Genomic DNA, 16245 nt, shown 5'->3' with positions numbered 1-16245 from the left:
GACTGACTTGTCTATGTATTACCACAGCATGAGGTATATTAAGACCCACCGAGGTATACCGTGATACAAATGTGTGAGTGATACCCAGCAGTTGCAAAAATATCCTCAGTATCACTATATGTGTGAAACACTAATTCAACGGTATTATATGTGTGAAAATTATTTGTACCTACATGATAATTATTGACGAACCATACAGTAATCATATTTGGGTTTGCGTTCTATACATTGATCATACCTGGTGATACAGCCATAAATGTTATATTTGCTAATAGGTAACTAACACAAATGTAGCCGTAACTATCAAGTTTATCTTGTCAGCTCGATATCTGAAGTTCAGCAGTAAAATCCAGTAAATATTTTAGAAATACTGATGCCTTTTCGAAGTCATGACAAATTGTCCCAGACAGATACGCGTTTGGTTTATTGTAGATAAACTTTACAGATTTTTGTTAGAATGGCCATAAGCATTTTGCTCTTCGATGTTTGGTGACATTAATGACGATTTTAGTGTGGGGCTCGCAGAAATTATGTTGTATCAGCGGTAAGTCATTAACATTCTCAAAGTTGTGAATACGTCAATATTATCCCCAGTTTAACTGCACACTTTCGCGGGACAGTACCATCAAATATAATTACTACACATAAGTAACTATTATCAATTTGGATCACAGTTTCAATTTGAAAAGACGGTATATGAGCATAATCCTGTGTTGGAGCAAACGGAATATTGGAATCTCAGAATAACTGCGGAGATAATTCATGCAACCTATACATATTGAAGCAAATTATTTAAAGCGAAGGCAAGAACTTTTTGGAACACTATGTCATGCTTGACTTGTTCACTATGATGAATGATACAGGACTTACTAGATAAACAGTTAACATCAATCCGAAAGGCAGCACCATTTAATATTGATACACCAGTCACTGAGAACATTACTAGTATCTTTTTATTCATTTAAGTTGGTGCTTAATATACGTAAGGTGTCATTGCAATAGGTACAATTATACATTTTTTTTACTGTAATGTATTATACAGGTACAAAATGAAGTACATATATAAGGGAAATATCTTGCATTAAACGTACAATTGTAACATGGCTGCAGTAGCAGCAGTGACAATAACTGTTAGCAACAGTAACGGGAATGGCAACATTTTTCCATTTGAAATATATTAATAACATTTAGTTATTTGTCCCTTCAAGAAAAAATATTGTATTTCAAATGTAGTGACCACATACCTTTAAGTAACGCTTTAAGCATTGTTTCCTGAAGATCTTGGTCACCGCTGCCCAATTCAAATATATGGATCAGATCGAACTTGTCAAGGCAGTTCTCGATTTCCTTGATATTCTTAGGAATATCTTCCATTTTACAGAATTTGCTGTGCATCATCTGATTACGAATGTAGTCTTTCAGGTCCTTATTCAAACGTTTCTTCGTTCTGTTGCAACAAATTTATTACATTCTCCAAGTCAAATTCAAATGTACAATTCACTGAACTATATTTCAGTTTTTCCACTTCTTTCCATGAGAACAAATATGAACTTATGAAACATAGTCAATAACTGTTTATATAAATAAACATAATAAATTGGAGAAAATATTTATCAAGGAAAACCCCTACCGTTACCACCAATTAAATAATGTGACAAACACAAATTCAGAATATAATATACCACCATTATAACGTGAGCTTTTGATTACATACCGACATTTTCCACTTCCTTGTTCGACTGATATTGAGAAAATGAGCGAATAATTAACAAAATAAGAATAACTTCCAGTCCAAGTATTAATTCTTCATACTTTGGAATTTTGTCTGGTAAATTATTGCATCTATGATAAATCAATATGTTCTATTCAAAACAATTAAATGGAAAGTTTGAATCCTTGTGTACTGACTTAATTTTTTGTTTGATTTGTATGACCTAGAACCTTATATTAAATGTTATACAATTAAGTTTTAGAAAACTTTGCTATAACTTATAATATTACTTGGTAATAACCATACACCAAGTATAATGGAATGGTACGGTTAACCTGAATGCCAACATGTTCCTTTCTTTTATTTTACCCACTCACACAAACACACACACACGTTTATTTTGCATTGAAACTATGAGGTATTGATTGCACTTAAATATGTAATCTACAAATGTGGTTAATATTCTGATTTTACAGAATATGTATGTAGTGGTTCAATGATTAGTAGGGTGCTGGTCTAAATAATGGCACTTTACTTGAATTGGCATGGCATAGAGTATGATATTGATGTGATATTAAAACCAAAGTAATACCAATTAACATCTCCTAACGTACTACTTCATTTTTAAGAACAATTTTTATTCATAAACCTACTTCCTGATGGTATTTCCCTCGTCACCTTTAACATTATACTCAGCCAGCTCTCCGTTTTTTAAGGCATATGCTAGCAGGTCTGCCGATCTTCCAGAACCCTGAAATATTGTGTCACGATGTCGATATGCAGTTTAAGATTGTTTGTACTCCTTTTATATCATTGGCCTTTAATCTCTGACCTAGTATAACAGTGTCTCCATCAAACATACATGCAAATTGCAATGATATAACTCATGAAAACATAATCTTAATTTTAAACATATTAAAATCAAGAAAACTGTTTATATCAATATGTTTTCAAACTTTGTTGCTCTTTTCGATGTTTACATATTTCATGAAGGACATACAATTCTGTATTAATGTATCCTTATTGACGGATGATCCACAATACGTATATATTTATAATATCACATGATTTACATGTGAAAGTTTATAAGCCAGTGTTTTATGTTGACCGTACAGGTAACTTCGAGTACAATAAATATGAAGGCACCAAATACATTATATTATTATGTGCCATAATCTTATATCCTATGAACAACTTTACATAATACTCTGGAAAAGTCTTCGCAATATACTTCATCTTGTCCACTATTCAGTTATATCCCATATTTACCTATAGCTTATTTCATTATAAACAGAGTTTACCCTGAAGTTTAGCATCATCTTATGAGGGTGGATGACCTGACATAGCAAGAAGAATACAACATGTAAAAGCCTCAGCTGTATGTATCGGCTACTTGTAACGGATCTCATTATTAATTTACCTTGATTGCCTATGTTATGTTTATCTAATTTATATTGTTTGCTTGACCTTTTTCTTACACTGAGGGTGGAGTTTTGGCATACCTGACTATTACCATGGAATGTTTATTTGATTTCTGTCACGATTATATATGTGGTAAATAAGATGTTACTAAACTTAAGTTCATGGCATGATCCTGTTTAGAATTAATGATTACCAATGATCCGTTTTCCAGACCTTATTGTTGCGTCATAGATCAGGTTACAGCGTGTATATAAATTACATTATTCAACAATGTTTAAGATCAGACTGGTGTGCTGTGATATGATACCTCAAGAAAGGAATCTCAATGTCATACTCCTAATAACTTTACCAGTCCTTCTACAAATATAATCAGGCTTGTTTATGACATGAATACATCTGAGCAGAAAATTCCTACTTTAATGAAACGGTACCAATTACTTCAAGCAAGTAATTTATCTTTAAATTGGTGGATTCAATTATTTCATGTTATTGCTTTATCAGCATGAATTTCGGATATATCTAATTTCTAACGAAATGGGCTGTTCCATGAGAAGTTTACCAATGTGAATGAGCCCAAAGTATGTTCTCTTGCAGCAATGCCTTTGTCAACTATATGATATGTAGAATGGCGGAATATGTCTATGTGGTATTTAGTGCTTTTAAATCATTGTTGTGACAGATAATTGTGTAAATTGAACAGCGATTTTAGTATTCTAAACTACGCGAATCGCAAATAGCTACTGTTCATAAAGCACACAGTTACTGGGCAGTTTTCATAGTGTTCAAATAATCTTTCTCTCCGCTTTCTCTGTTTTTGGTTTGTTTGGTAGGGTGGGGTTGGGTGGAAGTACTGTTATATTAAAAATAGTTCTTGATCAGCGTGATTGTGCTGCGCGTTTGGGTTTTTTGTATTGCGTTTTTTAAATTGCAGTAGGACATCAAGAAAATACCATATATTCAGTATAATAATAAAGCTTTATAAACCAGTCTTTATGTTGCAGACACCATAGCTTTTTGTATACCTTGACAATGACAACTGGTGTAGTTTCCGAGAGAGCATTTTTAACTGTACTCAATGTTTCTGGTCCTCCGTTTATAACCAATAAAACTACAGGCACTGACTTGAAATCTGCAATAGACGTGTAAGAAAAATATATTCAACGTTCAACATATTTCTATGATATAATGTGCATTATTATCCAACACCATGCTTTGCACCAATATTCGAAATAAAGATGTATATACCGGATATTACAGATAGGGTCTCAGTTATTGCCAAAATCTTTCGGTATTCCTAGACTGATTAGATCTGGAAGTTACCAGTACAAGCGAATTCATTAAATATTAGTATACCAATAAACATGACATGAATGTTATTCAACCGGATTTGAATATATTCACGGTGCGAAGACGTATATTTATAGGTTACTGCATTTGTATGGGAAAATAGGAACGAGTTTTCGGAATGAATACCGCACGAACTTGTGAGTGCAGTATATCCTTCCGAAAAAACGAGTTCCTATTTTCCCATACAAATGCAGTAACCTTTTTATTATATGCTCATTTTTTTTTATTCAACCTAAGGTTAAATTATATAAACAAAATACACTACAAGAAACAACGTAAATGAATGAATGCCGTATTCCAAACTAAATACACAAGCGCAGATTTGACATTACAAAATGACATCATTATTAATGCGCACATAGCTCCGCCCAGATATATTTGAACTTAGTCGCGCGGTCGACATAACTTTCGAAAGAAAATGGCGTGTCTAGTTAAAATTGAAATTTGCATTCATATTGTGAGTGAATGCGCATTGCAACGACTTTTCCATCTGATCTGGAGTGAATGTATTTTTGGTATTTTGTATGGGAAAGTTTGTGATTTTGGACTGGATTCATCTGTGCAAATTATACATGAAATTCATCGGATTGAAGTGGCGCGGGAGAAGCGTATTTACGTCTGCAAATGTGTTTCTATTTCTGTCATTGAATGTTTGAAATCATAACGTGGGAAAATGTGAAGTCTTTCAATTGCAATTTTCAAAAGAACGCTATGGAATTTAATGTGTATTTCATTTTGAGTGCAGTAAGGAGGATGCAATTGGACTTATAGAAATTACAGCACACTTTTGAAATGTGTAATCCAGATTGAAAACCTATGATGTGGCTCATGTAATTCCGATTTGCAGAATTAAGAAAAAACATTTTGAGGAAATTCAGGATGTAAAACTGTAAGTATATTTTATTTTGCCATTCTTATCACCACATGAAGAATACACTATATCCCTTGTCAGTTGTATGTTATTTGTAAGGACATAATCGTCCGTCTTTTATATAATGTAGCTAGCCTAAATCCGTAACATTGTATCAACGCGGAATGTGCCAAAACAGCTGGGTTTTTTGTGTGTGTACAGTCTACGAAACATGTTTTAGTTCATTCAGAAACAAATTTAAATAACCACAACGTAAAGAGCCTCTTACGCGAGTGTACATGATTTGTTTACAAATCAAAAGTGCTGGTGTCTGCGTCTTTGCTTGTTTACAATAGAAAGTAGTTCCTTTATTCACGTGAATGCTATATGTGTATTGTCGAGCGCATTCAGTATCGGGGGATACTGAACGATTCCGACAATGTAAAGTTAACGGGGGAAAAAATGAGCATATAATAAATAAATAAATAAATAAATATATATATATATATATATATATATATATATATATATATATATATATATATATATATATATATATATATATATATATATATATATATATATATATATATATATATATATATATATTACGTTCGCAAGAGTTTTAAAGCTACCGGGTAAAATAATCCATACTAAAGCTGATGGAATAAGTACAGCTGGTTGAGTCCTTCTTTGCTTGTAGAGAGCTATCTAATATTACGACATCGTCATACTTGCTACTTGCATGTACTTACAAGCTGGTGATGCACGTAGTTCGGCTGTGTCAAAAACGTATAGGTTGAGCGATCTGGATATCCTCTTAGATTGTATATCATGTGTAATGTTATTATGCTGAGCTTCTGAATAAATAGATCACGGATGGTATCTGCAGCTACCTAATACCGGTTAAAACAAGGTCTGATTCGCAATCTGTTTCGCACATGTTGCTTATCATTTCATGACTTGTGTACCACAGGGCCGGTTTTCTTTAGTTATTTCGGACAAACCTTTTTCGCAGGTAATATATAAATAAATAATTATTAGTTTTTATCAGACAAAAATACAATAACATGGTTAGTTCAGTCCCAAAATGATACCTGTCCACAGAGGACACAAAAAGGACCAACAACATTTGTCCATTGTAAACACTTGTCAGATTTCTGGAAGGTGATAGGAAAATAAAATTAAGACTTGTTACTGAGTGGACAAAATTATTTTATCCGTTGAGGACAGGTTTCAAATTTATATATGTTGCATAAGGTAGTGAAATCAAGAAACGGCTTTAAGGGACAACATAGTGTGATCATGTGCAAGGTTGATAGAGGTTGTATAGGTAAGTTAAATAAAAAGGTACTCGGGGATCAACCATTTGTACTGTTTGCTAGTATGAAGTATGCATAAGGATGCATAAGAAGGAAATGAATTTAAAATACAGGACCTAAGGGTCCTCTTTATATTGGGATCGGTTTTGTGGAGGTTGAAAAGGGAAATGAAATTCCTCAAATGAACTTAAAAAGACCAGAAGAACATGTCCTGTATTGGCAGTTGTCTTGTTCATAGAAGTTAAATATGGAAAGAAAATTAATAAAAGTGTCTTAATGAACCAAAACATTTATCCTTTATCAATGGGTATTAGGTTTCGAGACGTTGATTTGGAAATAAAATTCGGCAAAGAGATTTATATGACCAAATATGTGTGCCCTTGTTAACAGGTATTAGGGTTATAAAAACTAAATATTAAATGAAGTTAAGAAAGGGGACTTCAGCCTCCTTTACCTAATGAGGAGTATCCATCATAAAGCTATGCATAAGAACTTAATAAATCATTGAACATGAAATACAAATTAATGCACAAATCCGATATTATGAGTAAATGATAAGAAAATCAGTCAGGTTTGATATATAGTTGTTTCAGATTAAACACATGCACATTGATCTCATACGATATTGACGAGATAAATTGCATATATGCAAAACTGGCACAGAGTTTATTTTAATGGCACAATTATAGTCTTTACATACATTTTACTTAAATTACAGAGGGAAGATGAAAAGGCAAAAGTGCAAGGGTGGGGCTTATATATAACATTAGATATATCCAATTTAATGGACATTTGAAGTATATCAGAGAAAGGGTACAAAATATGTGTTAACAAGTTTATACGAGACATTAAATGAATTCAATCCCAATAAACATTTAAGGGGTCGCATAAAACGAAAAGAGAAAGATCGATGTGTTATCAGTCTTATGTTTCACATTACATGGTTCAAATATGATAGACGTTTGATAGTGATATACTGCAAGGCACTTTTAAATCATTTCTCGACAAATTTCAAAATGAAACCGAATTTGTATGAGGCATAATCGCTAATTGAATGGTTGTATCAAGTACTTGATTATCGTCCTTAAGAGAGATTATTGTCATCGAGGATAAGTGTTATTACCTTTACAACTAAATTGATAGCATAATTTATGCAATTGTTTCTCACTGGCTGTCAAAATAGTATGTGAATGAATTTTAATGCTTCATCTTATAACATTGTTGTGACAACTTTTGACGTGTGTTCGATATGATGACTCGTTGTATGTAATAATACAAGTAAAGGTTTATTTAACTACCACTAAACACGATAACTATCAAAGTTGTCCACTAAATCATGAAACAAAATTGAAGGCCTTTGTTGTAATGTTTAATGAATATGTATATACTGGCCCTTTCATTGCAATGTATTTTATAAGTTTCACTTGCTTATAAAACTTAATATTCACCTCAGCAATGTCTTAACTATATATTATTACTTTCTAAACTTTGATTGGCTGAACAGGTCACACGTGTTCTACAGTAATACAATGAATTAATTTCCTCAGTTTCATTTGATATCCACAAATCTTCATTTTGTGCTAAAACTGAAAATTGACGTAATCCAGGTACAAAGGTAACGATACGATTATGGACTCTTCTTTGCTGAATAAAAACTCGACAAATGAATTTAATAATATATTATTGTTACGTCCATATTTATATTATAATTATTATTATTATTATTATTATTATTATTATTATTATTGTTATTATTATTATTATTATTTCAACTTGCTACGATTAAAATATATTTCAGCACAATAATTAAATTACCATGGCTTCAAATATAATACTTTCACACGTGTTCTACAGTAATACAATAAGTTAGTTTCCTTTGATCTTCACAAAACTATTGTGCTAAAATTGAAAATTTTGACATAATTCAGGTACAAAGGTAACGATACGATTATGGACCCTGCTTTGCTGAATAAAAACTCGACAAATGAATTTAATTATATATTATTGTTACGTCCATTTTGATATTATTATTTTTATTATTATTATTATACATATCTATCATAATTTTATGTGCATAAAATTCAGCTAATTCTAAACATTAAGCATTATGGTGGCACTAAAATAACAAAATTCAGAATCTGAGGTTGCAATTGGATGTCTATTATCTACCAATTCGACCCAAAGTTTCAAAATTACTATCCTTGTTATTTACTACGACAACCTCGATCTAAACCTCAAGTTCTAGAGTCTTATATGTTCCAGGTCATGGTACAATCTGCTCGTTCATCATTACTAGCAAAGGCTTCATCTGTCACTTCATAATGTAATGACAGGTCTATATCATCACATTCTACAGTTGGACACATTACAGTTATTTCAGCTCTATAAAGCAAACTATTGTTCTAGAATTCAGGCAGAAGAGTAATGTAAACAATTGTAACAACTGTGTTTTTGTAGTTAAATATGTTTACTTGAGGTAAGATATATATATATATATATATATATATATATATATATATATATATATATATATATATATATATATTAGAGAGAGAGAGAGTGAAAGAGAGGGAGAGAAAGATAGATAAATAAATATGTTAAACTTGACAAAATCATGTAGCTGTACATTATCGTATCATTATTTTTAGTAGAACAAATAGCAATAGTAGTAAATATTATATGACTGTCATAATTATATTTGTACTAAGTGCAGCTAACCTGAAAGAACTATATATTGTGCTGGAAGATCAAGCATAGAGCTGATAAAATTCAGAAGCTGAGTTTCAAACTGGATGTCCAACATCACCCATTCAGCTTGACACATTACAGAATAATATGAAATATCAAATTAAACACCATTACCATATTCATCGCATTTGTCCCATTCCAGCCGAGCCCTTAATTGGGTCTCTGTTCCAAACATGTGCTGGGTACCATCATCTACCAATATATAGTGGCTATGATTTGGGTTCAGGAACCTCTCGTTTTCTTTACGTTCGTCCTCTATAGTGTATTTTATTGGTTCTGACTTCTATATGAAAAAGAACATGACAAGTTCTAATGAAAACCAATATATTATAATATTTTCTGAACTCATCCTACGATCTAAAACGATTACACTAATAAGTATGCTTTCGCAATATTTTGCTCAATGACTTGAAGGTCAATCTAATAAATATGTTGAGAAATTCGGATGTAGGCTTATTATCAAACGATTTGTTTTGTCGCCTTTTTAAATCTGAGGCTTATAGCAAGCTTAAAATTCATTTAAATGTGTAACCATAAAAGTAATGAATATTATTTCTAAATGGCATCATTGCTTAATAAATGGAACGCCGGATTTATGTTCGAAATGTCCTGAGTTTGAATGTCCACAGTGTATGTGCTGTATGACACAAATCATTGACCTGAAAAGTTCAATAGTTACACTGTCCTTTGGTCCAAGTGAATAAAATCAATGCAAATTGATGCAGCCAACAACACTAAAATGTTATCCACTATATGAACACTAATAAAACACCTATTTTTGTTTGAGTGAACAACGTCAATGCCAACCGATGCAGACACCACAAATCGAATTGGTTAATAAAGTACTTCTGCACAATCTAATTCATCCACTGTCCATAATTTAAACTAGCCACAGACCGGCTCTCACTATCTCAGTGCAATCGGCATGCAGTGGCAATATTTGATATTTTTAAAACTCACCAAAAATCGATGTCAACCAAATTGAACGTCAGTGGAATCAATCCTTTGTTTGTGACTGCCTTATGTGCAAATCTACTTGAAGTTCTTAGGTCGCCTTAGGGACTCCGACTCCGGATTTTCTGATGGGTTTTACTCCCTTAGCCTTTCCTCTGAGAGGGTATAGTCGCAAGGCAGCGAAGGTTTGAAATCGGAGTTTACCTTCTCCTAGATGGGTGACCACCCAAGGTTAACGAGCCCCATCTGCCCGAAGCATCTGGTTTTGAGGAGCCAGAAGTTCACCTGTCATCCCTTCTCCCGTCAGTTTAAACAGGTTCCGCCACTCGTGAAGGCCTGGAGCTGGATTTGGTTATCAGAGGCTCTATCAGACACAAGCCATTGGGAGGTTTCCAATGGAAGTGGGTGCTTATCTCCTACAACCGCCCCCGGCGATGACAACCCTTGAAACCCATAGAATTCAACATGGGAAGCAGCAGTTTACCGGTTATAAGTCACCGCTCGATTAGCGTAGAGCCAGACGCCAGGGGTTGCTTCTGACGGTGGGAGTGACCAACATGTTTCACTGGACAGCTACCGCCCGCCTCAAACTGGGCAACCCTAAGCCAATAAGGTGCCGTCCCGCCACAGTTCGCCTGCCTTGTTGGGTGCGTAAGGCTTAAGGTACGCGAGTACCTGACAAGCGGACTGCAACTACTGCACCAAGAAATAACAAAATAAAAATAAAAAAGATGACTTCAATCCTCAAGCTATGTACCTGGAATGTCCAGATCATGCTGACTGGGCTTTCAGATGATCTCCAGACAATCGGTGATGTTCATAAGACTTCAGTCATCAACGACGAACTTGCAAGGCTCCAGGTCGACATCGCCTCACTACAGAAGACACGATTACCATATTCTGGGTCCCTCAGAGAAAAGAACTACATATTTGTCGGGCAAGGAAAGAGTGCAGGTGAAGCCAGAGAGTTTGGTGTTGGATTCGCTGTCAGGAACACTCTGCTGGGAATGATAGAACCCTGCCAACAAGGAAATGAAAGACTGCTATCCCTCCGCCTCCACACCACAAACGGGCCTGTCAACCTGATCAGTGTTTACGCTCCCACACTAAGATCCGCCACAGATACCAAGGATAAGTTTTATGATGAGTTAAACTCGCTCATCGACAAAATTCCCAAAGAAGAGAACTTGATTTTGCTGGGCGACTTCAATGTTAGGTGGGTGCCGATCATGACTCTTGGCCCTCCTGTCTTGGCAAGTTTTGTGTTGTGAAGATGAATGAGAATGGGCAGCGCCTTCTAGAGATGTGCTCGTATCACGAACTCAGCATCACCAATTCATTCTTTCAGACAAAGCCACAGCACAAAGTGTCTTGGAGGCTTCCCCGGTCTAAACACTGGCACCAGCTGGACCTGATCATTACAAGACGGTCAGCTATGAAGGGTGTGCTTCTTACCCGTACCTTCCACAGTGCTGACTGAAACACCGACCACTCGCTGGTGTGCTGCAAAATGAAGCTTCAACCAAAGAAGATCCACCACTCTAGGCAAGAGTGTCAGCCACGCATTCATGTGAGCAAGACATCATATCCAGACAAGGCTGAGGAATTTACATGTGCTCTTTCCAAGACGTTTGACTCAGAACCCCCCAACGGCAGTGCCAAAGAGAGATGGGATTACATCAGAGAGACTGTATACATCACAGCCACACGGATCTTTGGTAAGAAGCAATCAAAGAACAATGACTGGTTTGAGGCTAACTCTGTCACACTCAAGCCAGCCATAGAAGAGCGTCGCAGTGCTCATCTGCAATACAAGCGACCCCCCTGTCAGAAGACACTACAGGCATACAGGTCTACCAGAAGCAAAGTGCAGAGATTAGCATGGCAGTGTGCCAATGAATACTGGCTTCAGCTCTGTCAGAGTATCCAGTCAGCAGCAGATATTGGAAACATCAGAGGCATGTACGATGGCATAAAGAAAGCAATGGGTCCCACGAAGAAACTGACAGCACCACTGAAGTCTGCCACAGGCGATACCATCCACAACAAGGGCAAGCAGATGGAGCGTTGGGTGGAATACTACTCCGAACTGTACTCCAAAGAGAACCACTTGAACAATGATGCCCTCAACGCCATTGAAAACCTCCCTTTCATGGCCGACCTGGACGAGAAACCTACTGTAGACGAACTAAAGAAAGCCTTAGAGAAACTGTCCCTAGGTAAAGCCCCAGGGAAGGATGGCATCACAGCAGAACTCATCAAGTGTGGATGTAGCGTGCTTCTCACACACCTGCACGACCTCCTCTGCCAGTGCTGGGACGAGAGGGCTGTGCCTCAGGACATGAGAGATGCTAACATCATAACCCTGTACAAGAACAAGGGTGACAGAAGTGACTGCAACAACTACAGGGGCGTATCACTTCTCAGCATCGTGGGTAAAGTTTTCGCACTCGTCATCCTGAAAAGACTACAGACGCTTGCTGAAAGAGTTTACCCAGAGTCGCAGTGCGGGTTCCGCGCAGAGAGGTCCACAGTCGATATAATCTTCTCTGTCAGGCAACTGCAGGAGAAATGCTGAGAACAACACAGACCCCTCTTCCTGGCCTTTATAGACCTCACCAAGGCATTCGATCTGGTCAGCATAGACGGCCTCTTCACAATCCTGGCGAAAATTGGTTGCCCTCCAAAGCTGCTAAGCATGATCCAGTCCTTCCACGCTGACATGAAAGGTACAGTGCAGTACGATGGCTCAACATCCGACTACTTTGACATCCGCAGTGGAGTTAAACAGGGCTGTGTCCTTGCCCCCACACTCTTCGGGATCTTCTTCGCAGTCCTGCTCAAGCACGCCTTTGGGACGTCCACAGAACGGATTTACCTGCACACACGATCAGACGGCAGACTGTTCAACCTGGCACGAGTGAAGGCAAAGAGCAAAGTGCGTGAAGTAACCATCAGGAACATGCTCTTCGCAGACGATGCTGCTCTAGCCACCCACAAAGAAGCTGAGCTTCAGCGCCTGATGGCCCGCTTTGCTAAAGCATGTGATGAGTTTGGGTTAACCATAAGCCTAAGGAAAACAAATGCGATGGTTCAGGACGCGGATCCCCAAGCATCATCATCAACAACTACGAACTTGAGGTGGTGAGTCAGTTCATGTATCTCGGCTCTACCATCACCAACAACCTCTCGCTCGATGCTGAGCTCAACAAGCGGATCAGAAAGGCATCCACAACTCTCTCCAGGTTGTCGCAGAGAGTGTGGAACAACAGCATGCTGACCATGAACACTAAGATCACCGTGTACCGTGCATGCGTGCTAAGTACTCTCATGTATGCCAGTGAAACCTGGACTCTGTACGCCTCATAAGAGAAAAGACTGAGCGCCTTTCACATGCGATGCCTCCGACGCATACTTGGGATCACCTGGAGCGATCGAGTAACAAACAACGAGGTGTTCGAGCGTGCCAAGATTCCCAGCATAATCACACTCCTCCGCCAACGCCGCATCAGATGGCTGGGCCATGTACGTCGGATGGTTGACGGACGGATTCCCAAAAACATTCTTTATTCGGAACTCGCCTCTGGGAAAAGGTCGATTGGACGGCCACATCTCCGCTTCAAGGATGTCTGTAAGCATGACATGAAAGCCCTTGAGATTGATGTCAACACCTGGGAAGAGCTCGCTCTAGACAGATCAGGCTGGCGACATGCTCTGATCACTGGTCTGAAAGCCGGAGAGGACAAGCAACGCTTGGTAGCTGATGAAAGACGATCACAGAGGAAGAAGAAGCAGCTTCAACTAACACCTGACACAACCTTCAAGTGCAGCAAGTGCAGCAGGGACTGCCACTCCCATATTGGACTACCTAGCCACAGCAGACGCTGTACAACCACCAACCGGGACATCTCTCATGGGCGCAGTTCCATCGTCTCTCGAGACTAACGGATGCCAACAACCAACTTGAAGTTCTAAACTTGACAATAACAAAAGATTTCAAAAAATTAGAATTAAATTAAAATGACACTATTACAACTGAAAAAAAAAAGTTCAAAACGACAATCGGGAAAAAAAGATGTTAGTATTGACCATCAGTGCGATGTATTAGCTAATCTTGCGACCTTATGCATCCAACCAGTTAACAACAAATGGATAACAACAATTCACAAGACAATAAGTGATATAACGAATCTATCAACGTTTTTGAGAAAGCTGGTCTTATATAATTCTTCTAGTCGTGGATTATTTACAGGACAAGGATTTGTGTGTAATATGAGACTTGATTGACACGATATTGGTTATGTTCATTTACCTAAAAATTAGTGAAGTGTTTGATTTGACACTCTGCCATATATACATAGAGTTTCATTAATAATAGTGTTTAAAACACAAACACAAAAATTATACGTGTTTAAAGTCATTAAAATAATAAAAATTGCAGTTAGACAGTAATATGCATAAGTCATTGAAAAATAGACGATTATCACGCAGAGGACCAGAACATGAAAAAGCATCTTTTTACAACAAGTATTGGACATGTGTCCGAGATAAAAGCTGCTATTACAACTATATGGCCTTACGGTAATCAACAGAAATAAGCGAAAACCAACATATTTTGTAAATTTCAACAAATAATTTATTTCCCTAGAATATGTGAAAATTTACAAAAGAACTTACAGTATCACAAGTTCAAAAGTATGGAGTATTCCTAATGATATATGACGCTGTTTCAAATGAATTTCAATAGCAAATGTGCTAATCTACCAGTGGTCTTGAATGTGCTGATGTACCAACAGTCTTGATTCATCACAGTTATATAATCAAAATGTCATTGTCTGAATTAATAATAATCCTAACATAATGATTTGATCGGTAAAACCAAAGAGTGATTTGCAACTTCAGTTAATAATTCAAATAAATAAATCCTCTCTAATGTTAACTGAAACAGTTAAAATCGATTTATCTAAAGACTTATGTTAAGATAGGAATGAGTACTGTTGAAGTAAACAACATTAATATACAAACCAAAGACACAATATCAGCACTGGGATGATTGACATTTTCCAATCAATTTCGTAAATAATTTGCTTCTTCAACATTTTTAACTTAATTAAAAATTCTAAACGTTAAACTCAGCATCAGTAAACATGTTTAGCTCCATATAATAATGATCTTAATTTATAATCTAAAATTATAGAGAAATATTGGTTACGTAATATATGTTTTAAAACTAACAAGACATTAATCGTGTGGGTCCTAACTCAATTACTTACCACGCAATATAGATATACATTACATATAACACGGAGAAAATCAAACACAAATACAAATTAAATTAACTTTGTATAATCCTCCATATTAGAGACATACAGTACTTTTAATGACTTTATGCAAAAGAAAGAGTGACACAATTAGAGCTTATGCATCACATGCATGTTCAGAAATAAACAGTTTAAATCATTATAAACCTCTTGCCCCTAATTCTGACCAGCAGACACTAAAACATGAAATTCTTAAATGAAATGAAACAGGAAAGTAAATATAATGCCGATTGAAGCTGTCCTGAATGCAGGACGATATCACAATTCATCAATTTGAAGTTGATGATATAGTTTGATGGTCTTAAAAACGTTTCTGAGATAATCTGGGATCATAATTTTTCAAAGGACAACTTTTCACCCAGCCATTTGGTTTGCTGAGGCAGCAATAAAATAGCGACTGTTCATGTGATGAAAGGCAGAGTGTTAGGCATCATCGCTCCTAATTATGTCTATATAGTCTGTATATGATTGAAATATAAAATACTGATAAATACACTACAACAATATGCTTGCACTTACTGCAGTTGTGGTTATATTTATTTTTATATTATATGTAATGCTGTGTTTTAT

The 16245-nt window shown here is 36.2% G+C and overlaps 1 protein-coding gene across 1 annotated transcript in view; it reads right to left on the bottom strand.

Annotated features, from left to right (window-relative positions):
- Positions 1-16245, bottom strand: part of LOC149771770 (transient receptor potential cation channel subfamily M member-like 2) — a 145759-nt gene that overhangs the window by 59948 nt on the left and 69566 nt on the right. Inside the window, exons 9-12 of the mRNA XM_089948145.1 lie at positions 9515-9683; positions 4156-4262; positions 2365-2462; positions 1245-1447 (exon numbers count right to left, since the gene is read on the bottom strand). Coding sequence (XP_089804271.1) covers positions 1245-1447; positions 2365-2462; positions 4156-4262; positions 9515-9683 — 577 coding nt within the window. The remainder of the gene's footprint in view (positions 1-1244; positions 1448-2364; positions 2463-4155; positions 4263-9514; positions 9684-16245) is intronic.

This window comes from Sinohyriopsis cumingii, unplaced genomic scaffold, assembly GCF_028554795.1.
Source record: "Sinohyriopsis cumingii isolate HCF-2022 unplaced genomic scaffold, ASM2855479v2 utg001660l, whole genome shotgun sequence".
Classification (NCBI taxonomy): domain Eukaryota; kingdom Metazoa; phylum Mollusca; class Bivalvia; order Unionida; family Unionidae; genus Sinohyriopsis; species Sinohyriopsis cumingii.
Note: the sequence above shows the minus strand (reverse complement) of the source record. Positions and strands in the feature narration are given on the sequence as shown.